Source organism: Pomacea canaliculata, linkage group LG3 (assembly GCF_003073045.1).
Source record: "Pomacea canaliculata isolate SZHN2017 linkage group LG3, ASM307304v1, whole genome shotgun sequence".
Classification (NCBI taxonomy): Eukaryota; Metazoa; Mollusca; class Gastropoda; order Architaenioglossa; family Ampullariidae; genus Pomacea; species Pomacea canaliculata.
The window spans coordinates 34,341,082-34,359,146 of record NC_037592.1 but is presented as its reverse complement, the minus strand read 5'-3'; the positions used below and the strand labels follow the sequence as shown (position 1 = coordinate 34,359,146).

General features: G+C 39.0%; 1 protein-coding gene and 1 long non-coding RNA gene across 4 annotated transcripts in view; one reads left to right on the top strand and one right to left on the bottom strand.

Annotated features, from left to right (window-relative positions):
• Positions 1 to 11,319, bottom strand: part of LOC112559468 (prominin-1-like) — a 25,729-nt gene extending 14,410 nt beyond the window's left edge. For all 3 annotated transcript variants that reach the window (XR_003098338.1, XR_003098339.1, XM_025230755.1), the window contains exons 1-7: positions 10,887 to 11,319; positions 2,714 to 2,775; positions 2,273 to 2,481; positions 1,741 to 1,876; positions 1,377 to 1,443; positions 1,082 to 1,165; positions 602 to 792 (exon numbers count right to left, since the gene is read on the bottom strand). Coding sequence is in view for 1 of the 3 variants with exons in the window: in XM_025230755.1 (XP_025086540.1) it covers positions 602 to 792; positions 1,082 to 1,165; positions 1,377 to 1,443; positions 1,741 to 1,876; positions 2,273 to 2,481; positions 2,714 to 2,775; positions 10,887 to 11,130 (993 nt within the window). In the remaining 2 variants the exon portion in view is untranslated. The remainder of the gene's footprint in view (positions 1 to 601; positions 793 to 1,081; positions 1,166 to 1,376; positions 1,444 to 1,740; positions 1,877 to 2,272; positions 2,482 to 2,713; positions 2,776 to 10,886) is intronic.
• Positions 11,230 to 18,065, top strand: LOC112559471. The gene is made up of 2 exons (XR_003098344.1): positions 11,230 to 11,366; positions 17,543 to 18,065. It is a non-coding gene; the product is annotated as an uncharacterized LOC112559471 (long non-coding RNA).

Sequence of the window (18,065 nt, the reverse complement as noted above, 5' to 3'; positions counted from 1 at the left end):
TCAATGGGGAAAATTGCTTTGAGATACGAGCAATTTGACATACGAGCAAGGTTACGGAACGAATTAAACTCGTATGTCGAGGTACCACTGTACTATTAATTTAATCCATTCTTACCTAATGCCTTGCCTGTGCCACTCTAGTTAAATTCTAAATCCATCTTGTAGGTACAATTACACAAGGTAATATACAGAAATACATGTGCTGTATTTATATATAAAAAAAAATTCCACCACCAATTTGACTACAGCAGGGGTGGGCAAGGTTTTCTGTTGGCAGGCTGGTCTACAAATTCTCGTCAGCAGCCCCTGATGCTCTCTAACGACTAGGTGCATCAGATATGTCAGTCATGTTATCTTTATACCTTGTCTGTGTTAAAATGTTATGGAGTGCCAATTTCTAGTGCTGTACCTGATAAATTAAATTTCAATCACATTAGGTTGAATGAAAAATTGAAAATGCACTACACATTTTGGCAGACAGGCCGGTCCAAAGATGCCTACGGGCTGCATTCGGCCTGAGGGCCGTAGTTTGCCCACCCCTAGACTACAGACTACTTCCAAATAACAACCATTGGTAAAGTTTCAACGTCAACAAATTTACCTTAGAAAAATCAGGGTTAACGACATAATAATTTCTGTTGAAGTTGTTGCAGCTATCTGTTGATTTCCGACAAATGCTCTCCACCTCATCGGCGATGCGAGTTAAGTTTGCTCGGAGTGCATTCCCTGCAGTGCTTAGAAAAGCCAGCTGAGTGGCAACATTCTGCAGATGATCTCTGGTCTTGTTGACATCTGATTCATAGGAATGATAATCAGAGGCAAAAAAAAAAAAAAAGAAAAAATTTACAAATCATGAATTACAATGCTTCTTCATTTCTGTAACTATAAAATGGTTACTTTCAACTTCAGTCAAAAATAAAATGCATATCTACTAACCAGAAATGACACTGTAAAACAATTCAAACCTATGTCTTGTGGCTTACCCACTAATAAAGCTGGGTGTCCTACCACATGAAGATATTTAAGTAAAGGAAACGAACATGCACGAATACAAGGAGAACCACTAAATCAATGCACCAACCTTGACTGAGGGCTTTAGTCTGGTCCAGTAAAGCAGTTGCATTTAAAACTCTCAGCACATCACTCACAGCTGTATCAGCTGTCTCTGTTGACAAAACAATAGCAAAAGTTAAACGCTCTACAATTTACTCAAAATAAATAGGAATACCATCTCTTTGGTGGCCTCAAAGACATAGAGAGCAAGAAAGACAACTGATTTTGATGAACAAACAAGTGTTAATGAGAGGTAGCTTTTTGTATCTGGATGACTGATGCAGATTGCATCTGACTGAGATACAACCTGAAAGTTTACTTACTTCTGATGTCATCAATTATTGTAGCCTTGGCACTGTCATATGATCCTAAAATGGTCCTCTGAATTTCCTGTTAGACAAGCAAAAAATGCAAGTTATCCACACATTATCATGATACCTGTATGGATTCATAAAGAATGCTGGGTTTATGTGAATTTTTGTGAGGGAGGAGGGGAGGAGTAAGCGTCAAATCCAAACATTATCAGGGTTAATCAATAGATATATATATAAAAAGATAGCAGCAAATCAATCTTTCTCTCTCATTCACACACAATATAAAAAAAGTGAAGTATCTATGTCTTTTATGTCTAAATGATGCTTCAGTAATTTTTAAAAGGCTACAAAAATGACAGAGTAAAAAACTTACGTCAACTGTATTATTGACAAAACTTTCTGCTTTTCCTATGGCGGATGTTAGCTTTCCAACTGGACCAGCATTGTTTTCATTTTGAAGTTTCTTGTGTAAAACATCAATGGAGACAAAAGCACAAACAACCCCAGCTCTGTCACACAGAAAATACCAACATACACTCACAATACCCAGCTTATAAAAGCAACAATCTGTCAAATATGTCAATCATTCTTGCCTTAAAATTATAGATATTTGCAAATACACAGAATGTTTTAAGCCCAGTCTCAGGAACCCAGACCAAACTATCATAAAGAAAGTAATTAATCCACAGTTTTTTTTAAGAAAGTATGAACAAGTTAATAAGCTCATGGGAATAAAGTTAAATATCTGAAGGTAAACACGATCTGTGTTTCACCAGTCCTATCAAGGGCGTGGCAGCATTTTTATGAGGCTCTATACATAAAAATATATATTCATAAACAAGCAAATATATAATACTTGTATACAAATGTTCCTACGAAGATGCCAGATGCCAAGAGGTACTCACAGTGCAACAGTGTTCAGCAGTAGTAGAACAGTACAGTAAGACTTGCGCTTGCACCCAGCATGCTTTGGGTCATGCTTCTTCTGTCTGCCTCCACACTTGCCACAGCAGCACCGGCAGCAGCAAAATATCAGCCCAACAATGGGCATGACTACAAAGAAGAGAAGGCCTGCTGCCACGCATACTGCGAATCCTATCAAGTATTTTGCCCCCTGCACACACATGGAAAAAAGGATTTTTATATTTTAACAGCAGTAAAAGCCAGAATGGTAAGTCTTAACCATATATTTTAAATGCTGGAACTTGCAATCAATTCTCCCATGAAAAGTATTATATCTGTCAAAGCAAAATGATGCAACATTTATGTACATATTACCATTGTGGCATTTTCTCTCATCTGGTCAATGAAGAACAATAAAATAAATTGGAAATAATCACTCTCACCTTCCGCCAGTCCTTAATCTGTTCAGAGTAAAACTGTTCATCTTTGAACAATGTTGACAAATCTGTGCAAAACCAAACAAAAGAATCAGTGCCACCAAACACATTAGATAAGCATGACTGTAAATGATATAAATATTCTTAGCAGCAAAGTCTATGGCATTTTAAAGTATTATTGTTTTATTCTTCTTCTCATTCACTCTCTGGCCAGCAGTCACTATAATGTCCCCCGAGTCTCTTTTGTTCCCATAGACCTTTATTTGGTGTGATGCCTGTTCATGTAACATCTCTAGTCTTCAGTAGTGGGCATTTTTGGGGGATGTGCTCTGGCATTGAACACATGAGCATTTAATGGCAGCAATCTGTACATAATTTTAGGATCACTACATGTTGCCATCCTTCAACAAAATAGTCAACGCCACATAGGAGTAGATTATGCTGCCATCACAAGGGTCTTTTTCTCAAAAAAAAGCTGATGTTGATGTCAAGCTGCTATCCTCTTGATCCAAGTTTACAAGGATTACCTATTGTCTCATGCCACAAGATTCCACATAGTTACTGTGTTATTGTTTAAGATTCACTTTAAAGAATGTTGAAGTACATACAGCTGCAGCTAATTAACCTTGTGTCTCTCAAATCACTATATGCACATGTACTCATGGATCTGCATATGTGTGTGTTTTAATATTCTCTTCCATTTTCTTTTTCTAGGAAGGAGATGGAAGGACTAAAGCTTTCCCTTCTACTTGTGCCTTAGACATGGTAAGCCACTTACACTCAACATGGAAATATTCCAGTTTATTGTCTTTATTCAATAGAACAGACCTGGGCAAAGGCCGGCCCGCGGGCCGGATCCGGCTCTCCTCCTGTCTCTGACCGGCCCGCCCGCCAGTATATATACTATATATACAGTATTGGGTAAAACTGACTTAACTATATTAGTCCGTCCCTCTAAAACCATCCCAATTTCTCATGAAGCCCCTTGGGAAAATTAATTGCCCACCCCTGCAATAGAACAAGGATTAAAAGGCAACAGGTCAAACTTGGTTTGTGTGACCTGCCACACCACCTAGCATATATGTGGGCATTTCAGAATGTGTAACCTAGCTGCACCTTAACAGGGTGGAATGCCACTTCCACCCTTACCCTTGCCATTATGGCAATAAAAACCATGCACCATCTTATATTTTAGGATACAGGAATAGATGATCATTTACTGAGAAACAAGTGTACAGTAATACTATAGAGTAAATAACAAAGAATCTGGTTACTGGAGCCAATTAAATCTCTCATTCGTGAATATGCCATAAGACATGATAATAAACTAACCAATGCCCAAGAATTGTTAATCACCTCTAAACAATATCATACAGTAGGGAGACAAGTCTAGCAAAAATAAATTATATTTCTATCACCATTCTGTCTGAATGGCATAGAGCTTTGTAAGGACTAGCCTAACTTTCAACTTAGGGCCTAAAGCAATGTTCATTGACAACATGTTTGTCTGCATGACATAAGTTGACATAGGAGTGACACACCACACCTGTCAGCACGTTCTAAATGCAGAGGGACAGCTACTGTTTACACAAAGCCCTTTCCTTTCTTATTGCCTAACGCCTACAGTGTTAGTTCATGAGTTACTGAGTTCATCCCTTTCACATGGCGACTGAAGACAACTATGCTCAGACACAATGTACTGAGCACCAAAACTAGATTTGGAAAAAAGTCATAATGCATGAATACTTTAAAATGGCAATGTTTGAACACTCCTGCTTAAAAAACAAAAACCTGTAAAACTCATACAAAATTTGTCTTGATTTATCATAAGCCAATGTTCCACATTTAAAAATTGTAAGCACATTTAAAAGTATAGTCTGCAGATATGTTGAATACCGTTAGGGGCAGCATGGCATCTTCAGACCACAATACTTATGCCCCTGTCCCAAAAATGTTATTAGACTTGCACAGTACAAGTTCCTGTAAGATGTTTGCATGTCAGCTGGGTGTTTTCCCCAACCCCCAACAATCTCTCTGATATGAACTTGTTCTTGCACTTATCAGTAAAGTATTGAATACTACACAAGCCTTCCTCTCGCTAACATCCTTCTTTGCTCCTAACTCTATCCACAGTACAGTCTATCAATTGCCAAATCTGTCTAGCTCTCTGATAAAGACAAAAGCGTTATCAACATATTATGCTGTTTTCCCTTATGACTATCACCCGTAATTCAACAGCATCCTTTTTGGCTTTCAATTTAAAGCTACGTAAGAAATCCTCAGTACATCTGTTCGACCTATCAACAATGTCTGGCCATTATAAATCAAACCATCAAAATTAAATTTTTTTTTTATTGGTTGTGATTATTGCTGCATCTGTACATAAACACATTTCCTGACAGAAACACATTGATATCCTCTTCCAAGAAGCACTAACCCTCACAGTGATGATCTGGGATCAAAGAGAATCATGAATAAAAATGGATCTGGAATACATACAGTAAGAAAGAAACATCAACATCTGCTTCCTTGACAAGACATGCCTAAAATATAGAAAAACCTTTAAGAACAAGGATTGCCAAATCTTCAGGTTAGATAGAGCAGACTACTGCAAAGGCAGAATCTTGACCCTGGTCAGAAACAAAACCTACATCAACAAATAACAATCCAACTGAAGGTGCTGAACATCAAGTAATCTGGATCAAACTGAAGGATACAAAGTTCCATATCCTCCACTTTTACTGTCAAAAAACAGCTCACTTCTTAATCAATGAAACCCTAGAAGTATGACAGGCATGCTCTCTGGAGTGCAAAAGATTGTCAAAATGATCGACCACTATCCCTCAACTCAAAGTACCAGACTTGGTCTACTTTAACAGTCATTCTCAGAGTTGGGGCTACAATCAGATGGACTCAAGGAGAGAAGTGCAAGACCTGCAAGATGATTACTATCCAGTCCTCATCAATTCCCCAAGTGACAGCTTACCACTTCTTCCCTACATCTAGCCTTCTGTACAGAGAATATTCATGGAGGCATTAATGGAGACGTGGAACAGTTAGGAGGCAGTGACCACACATCTTCTTTACACTTCATCAGAACAGCCAGGAGGCAGTGACCATAGACCAGTGTTCCTTATAAGAACACCAACTCAGGTGGGAGCAAACAGCCAAGAGGTTAGAACACTGGCATTTGAATCAAGAGGAACAGTGGTTTGATACCCATACCCATACACCGCACTTCATTTCCCTAAGCCAACTCAGCTGGCAGGAACAGATACCTGACTCCAAAGACAGGGAAGGGAAGGCAGCAAGTTAGAGGAGATGAGAACTGCCCTCACTTAAAACTGGCCCCGAGAAAAGTGAGGTCTCTAACACCTCAGTTCCTAATGACAAAAGGTCATGGGATGACCATTGCCTTTGTTTGTACACCATCCTTAAGAAATGGATTGTAATTGTAACAAGGCAACATGAAGCCTTCTAAGTCACCAAATACCCTCAAAAACAATCTATAACCTAACCCTAACCCTGACAGGCAGGTACAAGGCACTATATAAACCCAACTTTACTGGAACTGTGAATAAGAATGGAATAGGAGCATTTGCAGCCTTGCTTATAGTTCTTCAACTGGATTGAGAGAGCTGGGAGCAAACATACTGCAAATCTTTTTAGAAATCCTACTCCATGCAAACATATGCAATATTAAAAAAGACAATGACCTAATGATTGTGTGCCTAACAAGGTCATTTAAAACTATGGTCCATCTGTTTCAAAAAACATCCTTGATTAACTTCCTGCTTATTTACCTCAATTTTGCTCTGAAAATGATCAGTTTGGATGTGCAGATATATCAATCTTTACATGTGGTTCTTTCAAGCAAACTTTAAAAAAAAGTGTGTCTATACTAGAAAAACTAACAGCTGCTGTTACTCTGAACTACAAAAGTTTCGCTTAACTCATTGGTTAGCAGGTTGACTTGATTCAGGCAAGGAATGGAGGCACAATTGGGATCTTTATATAATGGACACAAATAAAACAAAATGACTTCAAATTTTCCTTGCAGCCAAGACTGATGGGTCTTGATTGTAATAGTTATCTCGAAGTCAATTATTAATCCATTGCTTGCATTATATGTGATAAGTATCAGGTAACTAAATAAATGGGTTGCTTTAACAACTCCCATTATAATTTTTTGCCAAGCTGTCCATAAATGTCAAGTATGTTAGAGTGTTTCAATAACATCAGTGCATATTTTCACTACCTAGCAATATAACAATAGTATCTTTTGCTGTGTGAATACATGCATGGATAGGGTAGTTAAGTGCATGCTCATGTATCCCATATATGAATTCAAATTTTGTTATGATGAATAATCACACTGCTGCAATTAAACATACACTTTAGACAACTTTCCTTTGGTGCACTATATAACTCATCCCTATCAGTTCTCAAATATAGAATCAAAAATAAAAGAATATGCTTGTTTATCAATATTGAATTCAGCCATAAAAAAAATAATTCTGCTTTGATGACTCTGGCCTTTGAACAGGCTTAACAAACCTTAGCTCTGACTCAGACTTAACAAGTCCATCGCATTTGTGCAACTTTACAAAGTTAGTCGCCTGAAGCTCTATGAAGTCTTTCCTTTGTGTAAATCAGAACTGTGCTTATTTGCTTTCACTCAAGCTCAAAGTGTCTCGCAAGGCATGCTGAATCAATGCAATTAGCCCTTTGTGGAAGAAAGTATTTATTTTCGAGCATTAAAATCTACTGTCTTTAGTATGTGCAAAAATCTTATGGAATTATGCATACATTTCTCTACTACCTCCTGCTTTCGCTACTAGTGCTATTAAAGAAAGCTCTTGCTTTTCCTCACAGTGCCTTATGCTAGTCGTGCAATACACTTTTTCTTTAATTAGTAAGCTGGCTGTGACTGCCGTCTTTGTGATGCTACCCGTTTCTCCCATCTTCTATGAAAAGGTCCACTAAAAGGTGGACAAGGAAATAGAACAAGGGGAATGAAAAGTGTCTTGAATTTTTATCACTCATGCACAAGTCTGATGTAAGTGAAGTGCTGCAAGTCCAATAATGCTGGTGAGCGTGCAGATTTTTACATACTAGAAGACCTTGCTGAATAGAGAAAGCCATTAAAAAAAAGTAACAAAACTAATTTGAACCCAGAAACAGATGTCAGGTCTATTCACAGATCTGACTGCATACTCAAAGCAGATTTTTACACAACTTAGTGATCTGGCCTGCTGCTGAATAATAAGAAAAAGATTTATACAGTGTATGCACAAGCCTATACACTGTTGTACCATGTATGCAAATGTGGTATCATCTAGACTTGTGGCATACACTGCACTGAAAAACCGAGTATATCCCTGCTATGTTTGTCCCGAAATTTCTATCTACGTCACACCGCCTGGGTTTTGTCTGTTTGACTGTATTATTTCATGATCACAAGTCATAAAATGTTAATTTTATTCCTCAGTAAACTCCGTTGACACCGACAATCATACAAATAAACTGGGCATTGAATTTCAAGTTGAAACCAAAGTTTCTCCAACTGCAAGTGCACATTCATGTATGTCATATGATGCATACAATGTTTGCGCACTTTTTCACAACTTTAGAAACAAAATGTATTTATCTGTCTGCATTATGTCACAGAATAAGCAAGTTAATTTGCAGTGGAGCAAAACTGTTTTCTTATCCATCAATGACAGAAGCCAGCAGTCACAGGAGGACATTAGGGTCTGCCAATTTGTGTGCATGCCAACCGCAAGTGCCACTGACTGCTAATTGTCACTTTCTGAACAGGCTGTTATGTTGATAATGTGCTAGTATTCCCCCTTCTCCAACATCCCTTAGCCCAGTGAACTCGTGGCATTCCTCTGACCGACAAACTTGAGGGCATGGAAAAACAATTTTTTCTTGTAGAGATTTGTTTCATTGCATTGTTTCATTTTAGTTTGTGAAGAATGCAGTTAAGGTATTTAAATTATAGTAGGTACAGGTATTTAAATTAAATTATAGTGTTATGACTGGTCACCTCCTACTTAATGATAAATTTCAGTTTACATCTAAAAATATTCAGATCAATTATAAAACAAGAAAGGGAAGTGATATCACTAGTGAGTGTTCTGAAAGTTATTAACTTTTAAGCAGATGAAAGTTTATACTTTCAGGCAATTAACAATCAGGCAAATCAGTAATGAAGTTGAACTCTGAATTAGCCCTTTTAAATAATGCCCTGCATGGCAGTCTTAAATGCCTGATGACCACTTTTTAAACTCATTTTCAGATAACTTTCCATTGTTTATCATTATCAGCATTTATTCTTTACAAAAATACTTAAGTCTTTATGCATCTTATTTAACAAGATAATTTGATACAAAGGTATAAGGGATATAATGGCACAAGGTATGTTACTGTTCAGTATTGTTCAATGCCTTCTTTCTTGTACCTGCTTCTGATCTGACTCATTGTGCTTTCAATAGAAGTCACAAACATCTGTGCACAATGCTGAATCACAGAACCAGAACTCGGCAATGCATCAGGCTGAGCAGTGCACCAGGCTAAGCAGTGCCAAGCTACATGGAACTTCAACGAGTGACAGAATTATGAGGGATCACAGTCAATGGTAGAAAAGGATACAAAAAACTAATTAAAAACAGACACCAGCATTTGATCTCACAGCATCTATAATCATCTGTTAGTTATAGTCAACTGAAAAATCTAGCTCATAACAATGCCAGATGAGCTATGGTTTCTTGCATAGTAGATACCACAAACCCTTTCCCATCAAAGGAAGCAAAGTATTAAACTAAGCCACATCACAGTATCTTGCTTTGGTAGACTTGTGTTTACTAGAACCAAAAAACAAAACTCAAGTTAAAAAAAGGGTTACACATTTACTTTGTCTCTAAAAAAACAGAACCAATACAGGCAGTAGAGTAATCTGAGATACAGGCTAAGCCATAACTGAAACTAAGGAAGTGAAATAACAAAGCCTGCAAGTTCCTTCTTAATCTCCTTTGGGAGTTAGATCACTTTCACATTTCTGTGTTTGAAACGTGATAAACAACTGAATACACAAATCTGCTCTGGGCTAAAGTGTTATAGCAGGGAATGGATGGAGCAAGGCATGACCTCTTTACGGTCTTTACATTAAAGCTACTAGCTCATTACAAGCAGTGTATTTCCTGCTGGCCAATGCCTTGGTGGGTTTTAAAGTATCCCACACTAATTAACTTGGTCAGCATCAGTCACTTTGTGTCTTTATGCACATTAAGTATACAAGGAGATCTATGTATATATAAGTCAAAAAGTAAACAAATAGCATACGATGCTGCATGAGGGAAAAATACCAACAAGATGGATCTGTGGATTATTCAGGCTCAATATCAGACAGGCAGCAATGATAATGTCTGGAGTTCTGTTGTCAGTGCATGTACAAATAGCACACACCATAGCCATTCTTGACTAGAGAACTCAAACCTAATTTGTTAACAATCTATCCCTACATAAAATACCAGTTTGTAACACACATAGCATCTCACATATAGGCACATGCAATCTGCTGTTGCTGCTGGCTTGTTTTTGTTCTGTTAGGTGTCAAGAGCTCTAAACCATATTATTTTATCAACTTTATATGATTTTACAATCACAACACTAGGTAATTGGCAAGGTGTTTGGTTAACTTTTGATTGAATAAGTGTCCTTTCTTCCTTAGAAAAGATTGTGCACACAGTAATAACATACAAATTCAATTTAAAAATGCATTAAGTAAAGATACATAATGGCAAAATCCAATTCTCAGTAAAGCAAACTAGAAAGTTTTCTGAGAAAAAGGTACTGCAGACTTAACCCGGTAAACATTACTAAGGGTACAAGCCGTCAAGATAGCTCCTTTTGTCTAGTAATCGCTGTGCATCTTTCAAAAGTTTTCTGGTTTTAATCAATGCATTGAAATATTCTGTATCTTTTTTTAAAGTATATGTCAAACTTCTTGTTGAGGATAAACAACAGAGGAGTAGGTTGCATTCTATGATCTATCAACATGCAATGCACGTGCTTAAGTTAAGCGATTTCACATGTGCAGATACGATCTACGGTGCGATACGCACTGCGTTTAAACCTAAAAGGCATTGTTCTTTGCACAGCTGTGTGTACTTACTGAGCCAAGTCTGCGTGGTGATTTTTTCTGGCTGAACGACGCCCAGAAACGTCTTCACCATGTCGAAAAACGGTTTCATCCCCTTCTCCATTGTGGTCACTGTGGGGTCATCTTGGGAACTGGAGCTGCTGACGATGCTGGAAGAATTTACACTTGATTCGGCAAGGACGGCACCCATGACTGAGACAAGCAAAATCCAGTAAACAGTCAGCAGCCTCCTGTCCCACACACTGCGACCCGCCATGTTTCTTTTTTGTTGCTTGCCGCTTGTGTCTGCCACAAACCTGACGCTTGTCTCACAGGCCAAACACGATATCTGGCGGCCGTGTCGTGGTTACTTATTCCTCGATCCTCGTTGTTGTGATGATGTGCGACTAGCCGCTCCAACGGTCCCCATCCCTTTACACGCGCTGGTGAGACCGCCGTTACTTTCCGGGTTGGCCGTGACGTCATCAACCCTGGTGGTAGACACACCACCCAGTGAGTAGGCGACTATATATATATACCTACGTGGTTTGTTACATACTGCATGTCCTGTGTACATAGGCGTCTGTGTCACACACTGCGTGACGATGGAAAGGGCAAAGGTTATATTAATAACACGATGTCTTAAGAAATAGTCGTTATCTAGTCATTTGACAGTAATTATTTCGGGGGTACATTTACGCCCTCTGTATACTTATAAGTCAGTGCACGTCGAGAGTCGAAAGAATGTGTCACAGTCACCTTAATACTTTTCCCAGCAGTAATTGCTTTCACGAATCTGGCAGTTTTATGAGCAAAGACAGTAAAACATTTTTCTGGCTGAATACCACATTAAATAGCATTGAGACGATGAGTTATTTGCACAGTTGGTGATTTAGTATTTTTATAGTGGATCAAAATCATTTGAAAGAAACAGAAATGAATGGGAGTTGGCGGGGGAAAGGGTTTCGTTAAAGATAATCGTTAACTGTCTACAATGTATTTTATGTGTCTCAAACGCAGAAGTATATATCAGGAACAACAACAATAGCGTTTTCTTCCTCCCTTTTGCTTAATCTTTGTCTAACGCTTGGCACGAATTATATGTATTCTTGTATACTCTGAACGTATTCTTGTATACTCTGAACATATGTTCATAAGCGTTGCAATGCATGAAACGTTCTCCAAAAATGTGTGGGCGACGACAGTGAACTACTGACTGTATCCTCGTCACTTTGTCCGAGATTTGTTCATTACGCACATCCTGAGCTGCGCCGCTCTTGGTGTCATATCAGGGTGCAGCACTAGACGATTATAATTATCAGACAATGACAATGACCAACATAATTAACCCCGGTGGGCAATTATAACTTGATAAAACTGCTCATTTATGAATAAAAAGAACTAGGCAGAAGATAAGCCAAGTGGCACAAAAACACGTTATAATTAATTTAAAAGCATTCTTAAGTCTATAATATTACTCACACACGCACACACCTGACATTTCATTAATGCTGGGTAGATGGAGTGCCGGGATTACAACGATTTAAAATGCCTAAACATCTGCATGCAGGCATAACATAAGGTTTGCGTGGACCCAATAAAACAAATTCTCCTGCTACGGATATGTTCTGGACAAAATGCTGGAAGGTTTAATTCTGATCATTTGCTCACGCTGCACAGTGTTGTGAAGATGCCGCTTTGTTTATTTCTGTAATGAATGGTATCACATCAGTGAAAATATTGTCTTTGTTTTAGCCTAGAGTTTACATCATGTCTATGTACGTGTCAGGTTATATTTGGCCCTAGACAGCGTCAGCATCTTGTGCACCGTGTGTAGGAAGCGTGCGCCGGAAAAGCCATCAGGAAGAAGTCGAAAGGAAAGACAAACTAGTCATGATCGAAGTACATGCTCTGAGACCGGGATGTTGAGGAATGTCGTGTTCTTACTAATGTAAGTGCAAACCTGTGTCACCAGCAAACCACAAAGACCGGAACCAAGAGGATGGTTTTGTTCCAATGCGTGCACAGAACAAAATAGTATGGCAGGAACCGAGAGAGGAAGAGACGGGGAAGTTCTTGGTAAAGAAAGAACGGAAGGTATAACCGCAGAATACCAAAATGAGTGAATAAACTTCATTGGACAGTAAAGACATTTCCAATAAATTAAAGGATAGTTGTTCTATGGTCTGAAGAGGCTTGTAGAAGTTTTCCTATTGCCGTAGGCCTGCGTTATAGTTATCGACACAATGGAGCTGATGTGATGATTGTACTAGCATTTAAGGTGTTCTTGATCGTTTTGAGGGCGTCAGGGTTAGGGAGTTGTAGACCAACGCCTAGGATGGACCTCGAAGCCTCAGGGCGGGCCTGTCACTATACGGATGCTGACGTCTGTGTTTAAAATGGGAAGAGACTCAGGAACTGTAATGGAAGTAAGCCTGGGTATTGCCCAAGAACTCACAAATCAACCAGTCTGTTCTTCGTCGAAAAATGTGTTCGTATGCCCTGCACCCACATCCAACCCTACGTGTTCTCCAGCGTCGCTTTGACAGACGGGAAGAGGATCAAATATGTGGATGTAGGAAATGACGACAAATGAGATGATTAATGTAGGTTCTTATCACCCACGTGCTTCGTGTACGCAATGTAGTTGTTGCCATTGACATTTTGCAATAGATCAATGGTACAGTAGGAAGTACAGAGAAGTGATTGACATAGAGATAAGCGAAGGCTGTTCTCGAAGGAGATATCAGAGGCAAGGCTGGCAGAAATGTGTAGTTAGTTAAAACAGCTGCTATGAAATAACGCCCACTCTGAAAACTATATAACGAAAGTTAGCTATGGATATTTAAATATAATCCAACAGGACACGACTTTAGTAAAGCAGCAGAGAACAGGCGGCGAATTTTTTGAATCAAGCAAAAACATATCTGTGAACTGAGACGGAAAAGACTTTAGTGAGTTTTCATGTCTGTGTAAACATAAAGACGAGAAAACAGAACGTGCCTGTAAATTTATGTCGTTGATAAAAGGACATGATTTACCAGTAAACTGTGAGAGATAGCTTCTGCCAAGGAACAAAGAACAAGACTAGAGATGTAACGTACAGAACGTGTACACAGTGAGAAAGCAGGATCCCAGTGTTTGCTGGGATGAAGTATACATATATAATCAGGTCAGGATGCGGGAAATGAAAGTGAAAGAATCATTAAGAGTCCCGATTATTCTTTTTAATTTTATTTCTTACTGATCCCTCCCTTTCTTTCTTTCTCAATTTGTATATATATTCACATAAATTCAGTTTCTTCTTCCGTCCACCCCGCCCCTAGACACACACACATGCAGCCATCTTGTTATCGAGAACGCTGGCGTCCTCAATGTTTTGAGGCAGAGTGGCATGCATCTTTAATAGTGTGGGAGTCCTTAACAACAGCAGCAATTGCAACCACCAGTCAATAAATGCCCCAAACAAGTTAAAGTTGTGCTGCGTCCTTGGGACGGAAGGGAGCCATTGCAATCTGTACGTCACACGTGACTAACCCCGGCGCACCATTGATTTCCTTCTTTGCTGAGAACGAAGACGGATGGGATAAGAAATCCTGAACAATGAGAATGCTTCATTTGCGTCTTCCATGACAGTCATGTTCTGTTCCTATAAAAACTAAAAACCCATTCAATTCAAAATGAAAAAAAAAACTATGTACTTTAAGGCATTAGATTATCACAATATGAATATGATATGCTGGGCGTGTTGTGAGTATTTTGTTACAGTAACGTCCCCAGATCGGGTTTTGTTAAGCTAGTTTTTTCAGTCCACTGTCAATTTTCTGATCGAACATCCTCATGTCAGACAGCATATCACTGCCATCAGCGTGGGCTGGTATCACCACCTATTCATGCAGCTGAGGTCATTTGGGATTTACTGCAATCCTTGGCTGTCACCTTGTCACGAGGTACTCAAGTCTTTTTGTTCAGCAGTTTATTAAGTCAATTAAATTCGTGTTATTTTGCGAAATGGATCCAGTGCAAATGATGAGTGGTACTTTACACTTTTATCAGTCTGATAGGTATCTCTGAGTACACCGGATTAGAGGGTCAATGTCGCTACCCCGAAAACCCTCCCCTGTAGTGAAAACAAAAATTAATAAGTATCCCTGCGCTTTTCGTAAGCTTTTTTTACTATGTACTATGTTATGTTAGGTTATTTTCCATGATTTGGTAGGTGGTTTTTTTTTTTTTTTTTGTTTTTGTTTGTTTTTGTTTTTTTTGGTTATGGTAATGCTCCAAAATTTTACCATGTAAATTAATGATCGTTGCTTTTTTGTTTTACACCATTTTGGTTTACGAAAGATTTCATAGGAATGTTCTGCTTTCGGATCGAGGTGGGAGGGGGGAGTGAAACCTTTATAGGTAAATACCAAACGGGTAAATACTAAATGCATAGGTAAATACCAAACTGATCAAGCGCCAAATGGTTGGTTGGTTTATTTAGTAGGAAAGTGCTTCCACCTGTCGGCGATACCGCATTTTGGGGAAAGGGGGAGAAAGAGGGAGGGTACGTACAGGAGTACAGGAAAACCTCCGACACCATGCCCTGTGGACAGGCGTCACATACATCGAGTGTCCCGAGACAAGATCTGAACCCTGAACAGTATAGTGGTGACAAGCGAGTGTTTAATGGGGCAAGTGTGATAAGGATGGTGGAGACGCACTGTGCAAGACAGAAGAAGTACGTTTTGTCACAGGGACGAGCTTGCTTCCAGAAACACTTTATTTGCATTCAGTTCCGCTACTTGACGAGAATGTTATTACCACGAATGCCTAAAGATCCGTCTTAAATTGCTTGTTCCCATATTTGGGCTTTCTGTGGTGCCTCAGCAAAATATCAATTACATTTTGGGTTAAACCCTCATTAAAAGTTTTAAGCAGACCCAAGGCTTTCACGCAGATAGTCATGCACGGTGATACAGTGAGCATTGGCTGTCCTGGATTCTAATCTCGTCTCGGATACACTGTTCTTTCTGTATGGCAACTGTTTAAGGGCCGGATGCTTTGTCCTGATATAATCTTAGTTGCTGGCTCGGTGTTGAACACCAATCCCTCCCCCAACCCCAATGATGTAAAGTGAACTAGGAGTAAGTAGACACATTTCAAAATGTGTTATGTTCTAGTTAAAAATTTAAGATAAGATCTGCCTATTCAAAAAGAGTTGTCAAACCAAATAGGCAGTTGTTGATATTGTTGTATTCAGTATTTTGGACTGCTGCTATCACAGCTGATGCTACTCAAGTAGACTGCTATAATGTTGTGTTGTCCATTGATGATATTGAACCGTCGCCTGAGTCGTCATCTGTAACATTTTGAATCAGAGCACAGTGATGTAAAGTTGAGCGAACTGATCAGTGATCATACTGGTATGACAGACGATAATGCTACAAACTGTAACATAGTTTTTAATGTAGCCACTGTATGCTTCGATAGCAATCGAGGAAATCATTGTCGGGCCATCTAGAGAATAAGCTAATATGGCGGCTTACCTGACGGCCCGAAGCTGTAAATGAGATGCGATTGTAAGCAAATGATTCATTTGCAAATCGAAAATTTCCATGGATTCGATTTACACAACATTATCTATGAGTTAAACCTGTTAATTATTTCAAGCTTATTGCCCTCGCTTTTCTCTTTAACATGGAGTCACTAAGCCGGTAATTATACTCATCGACATAGGTCGCTTACTGTTACTCTTACTTCTACCTACTGCTGAACACGGAGACGACGGCTTTGATGATGGTTATGGTGATTACGACACCGATAGGGGAAACTTTACAGACTCCTTGTACAGGACCTGAATGGCTTTTACAGTTGACGACAAACATAAATTTATTACTTGAAGACAAGAAAAGGTCTGGGGTCCTCAAGAAGTAGTTTTCAATCACGCCTGCTCGCTTTTGGCAATTTCTTCTGTGGAATTTGAATGGTCTCGTCTTCGGAAATCCGTAGAGAAGGAAATGCCATTATCCGATGCTTTTCAAATTCTAATCACACGTGTCAGCAAAGTCTGCAAGAGTAACAACAATAAAGAATTACACAAAATGTGTTTTATACTGCTGCATAGTAGAATGCAGCTGTGCAAGTATCAAATCTTTTGGTGTAAGTTTGTTTTTTTTTCGCTTCCGTGGGCAGGTATATATAAAGAGCAACACAAGTGGCGAGCGGCTCTCATTCATGCCGTAGGCCACTCAGACAAAAGTTTCAATCCACTGAGAGCCAAGATTTGTTCAAGGACCTTTGAAGAAGAGTGCATTAAAAAGTGCTGATCTTATTGTTGGTGTAAACTTGTTCATCTCTTTCCTGTACATGTTTTTAGATTGCGACAATGATTAAGGCTTAGAAAATTTTCATTAAATTACTCGAGAAGAGTATTGATTAAATAAACCAGTATCAGAGGTTTTAATTCAAGAATAGACAATACAAGCTGATTTTATATTAAAGTGAAAAACCAAGGTGAAGCATATATGCGAACACTTTATGATTGTAGATCTCCGTGTTTATGTGCGTTTCATATTATTTATTATTTCATAAGAAAGGTTTCAGACTAGTGAAGCAAATACGTTTGTGTTCTAAATAGGCACAAGTTTGGTTAATAGTGCAACAAAGCAATGCACTTGAAGTTCTTCTATTGTTGACATCAGGTCTCGTTAAATTCAACCTTCGCGCTGTTCTTCCGGAAGTCAGGTCGTCTTCTGGTTCGCCGAGACTGACCACGGAGAACTTCTCAAGAGGCCAAGAGTGAGTCTCGGCAGACAGACATCAGTCACCAATATCTACGTCCATGGATCCAGCTTACGCGACCCTTCCCTGCTGCTGAGTTTGTACTACATGACGAACAAGGTGCGGAAAAGTGGGGAGGGGGAAACCCACGACAGATATACCCCACAAGACGAACAAAAGAACTATACACGACACTGGTATATCCAGAAAGCCGTACATATTTAGAAACAATTTTCAAAAAGGACTGTGTATGTGTTGTCAGCCAAGTACGTGTTTGGATTACGTGTCTAAGACGCTTCGTCTTCTGTAAGCCAACAGTAAGAACAAACAACATGCGTATATACGTGTGACAGGGAAAGTGTATTCTGGGTAGAGATGAATAACTGAAGTTCTTTAGTCTTCCTGCTTTTCCACGCAGTTTACGTAATGTACACAGGAACGAAT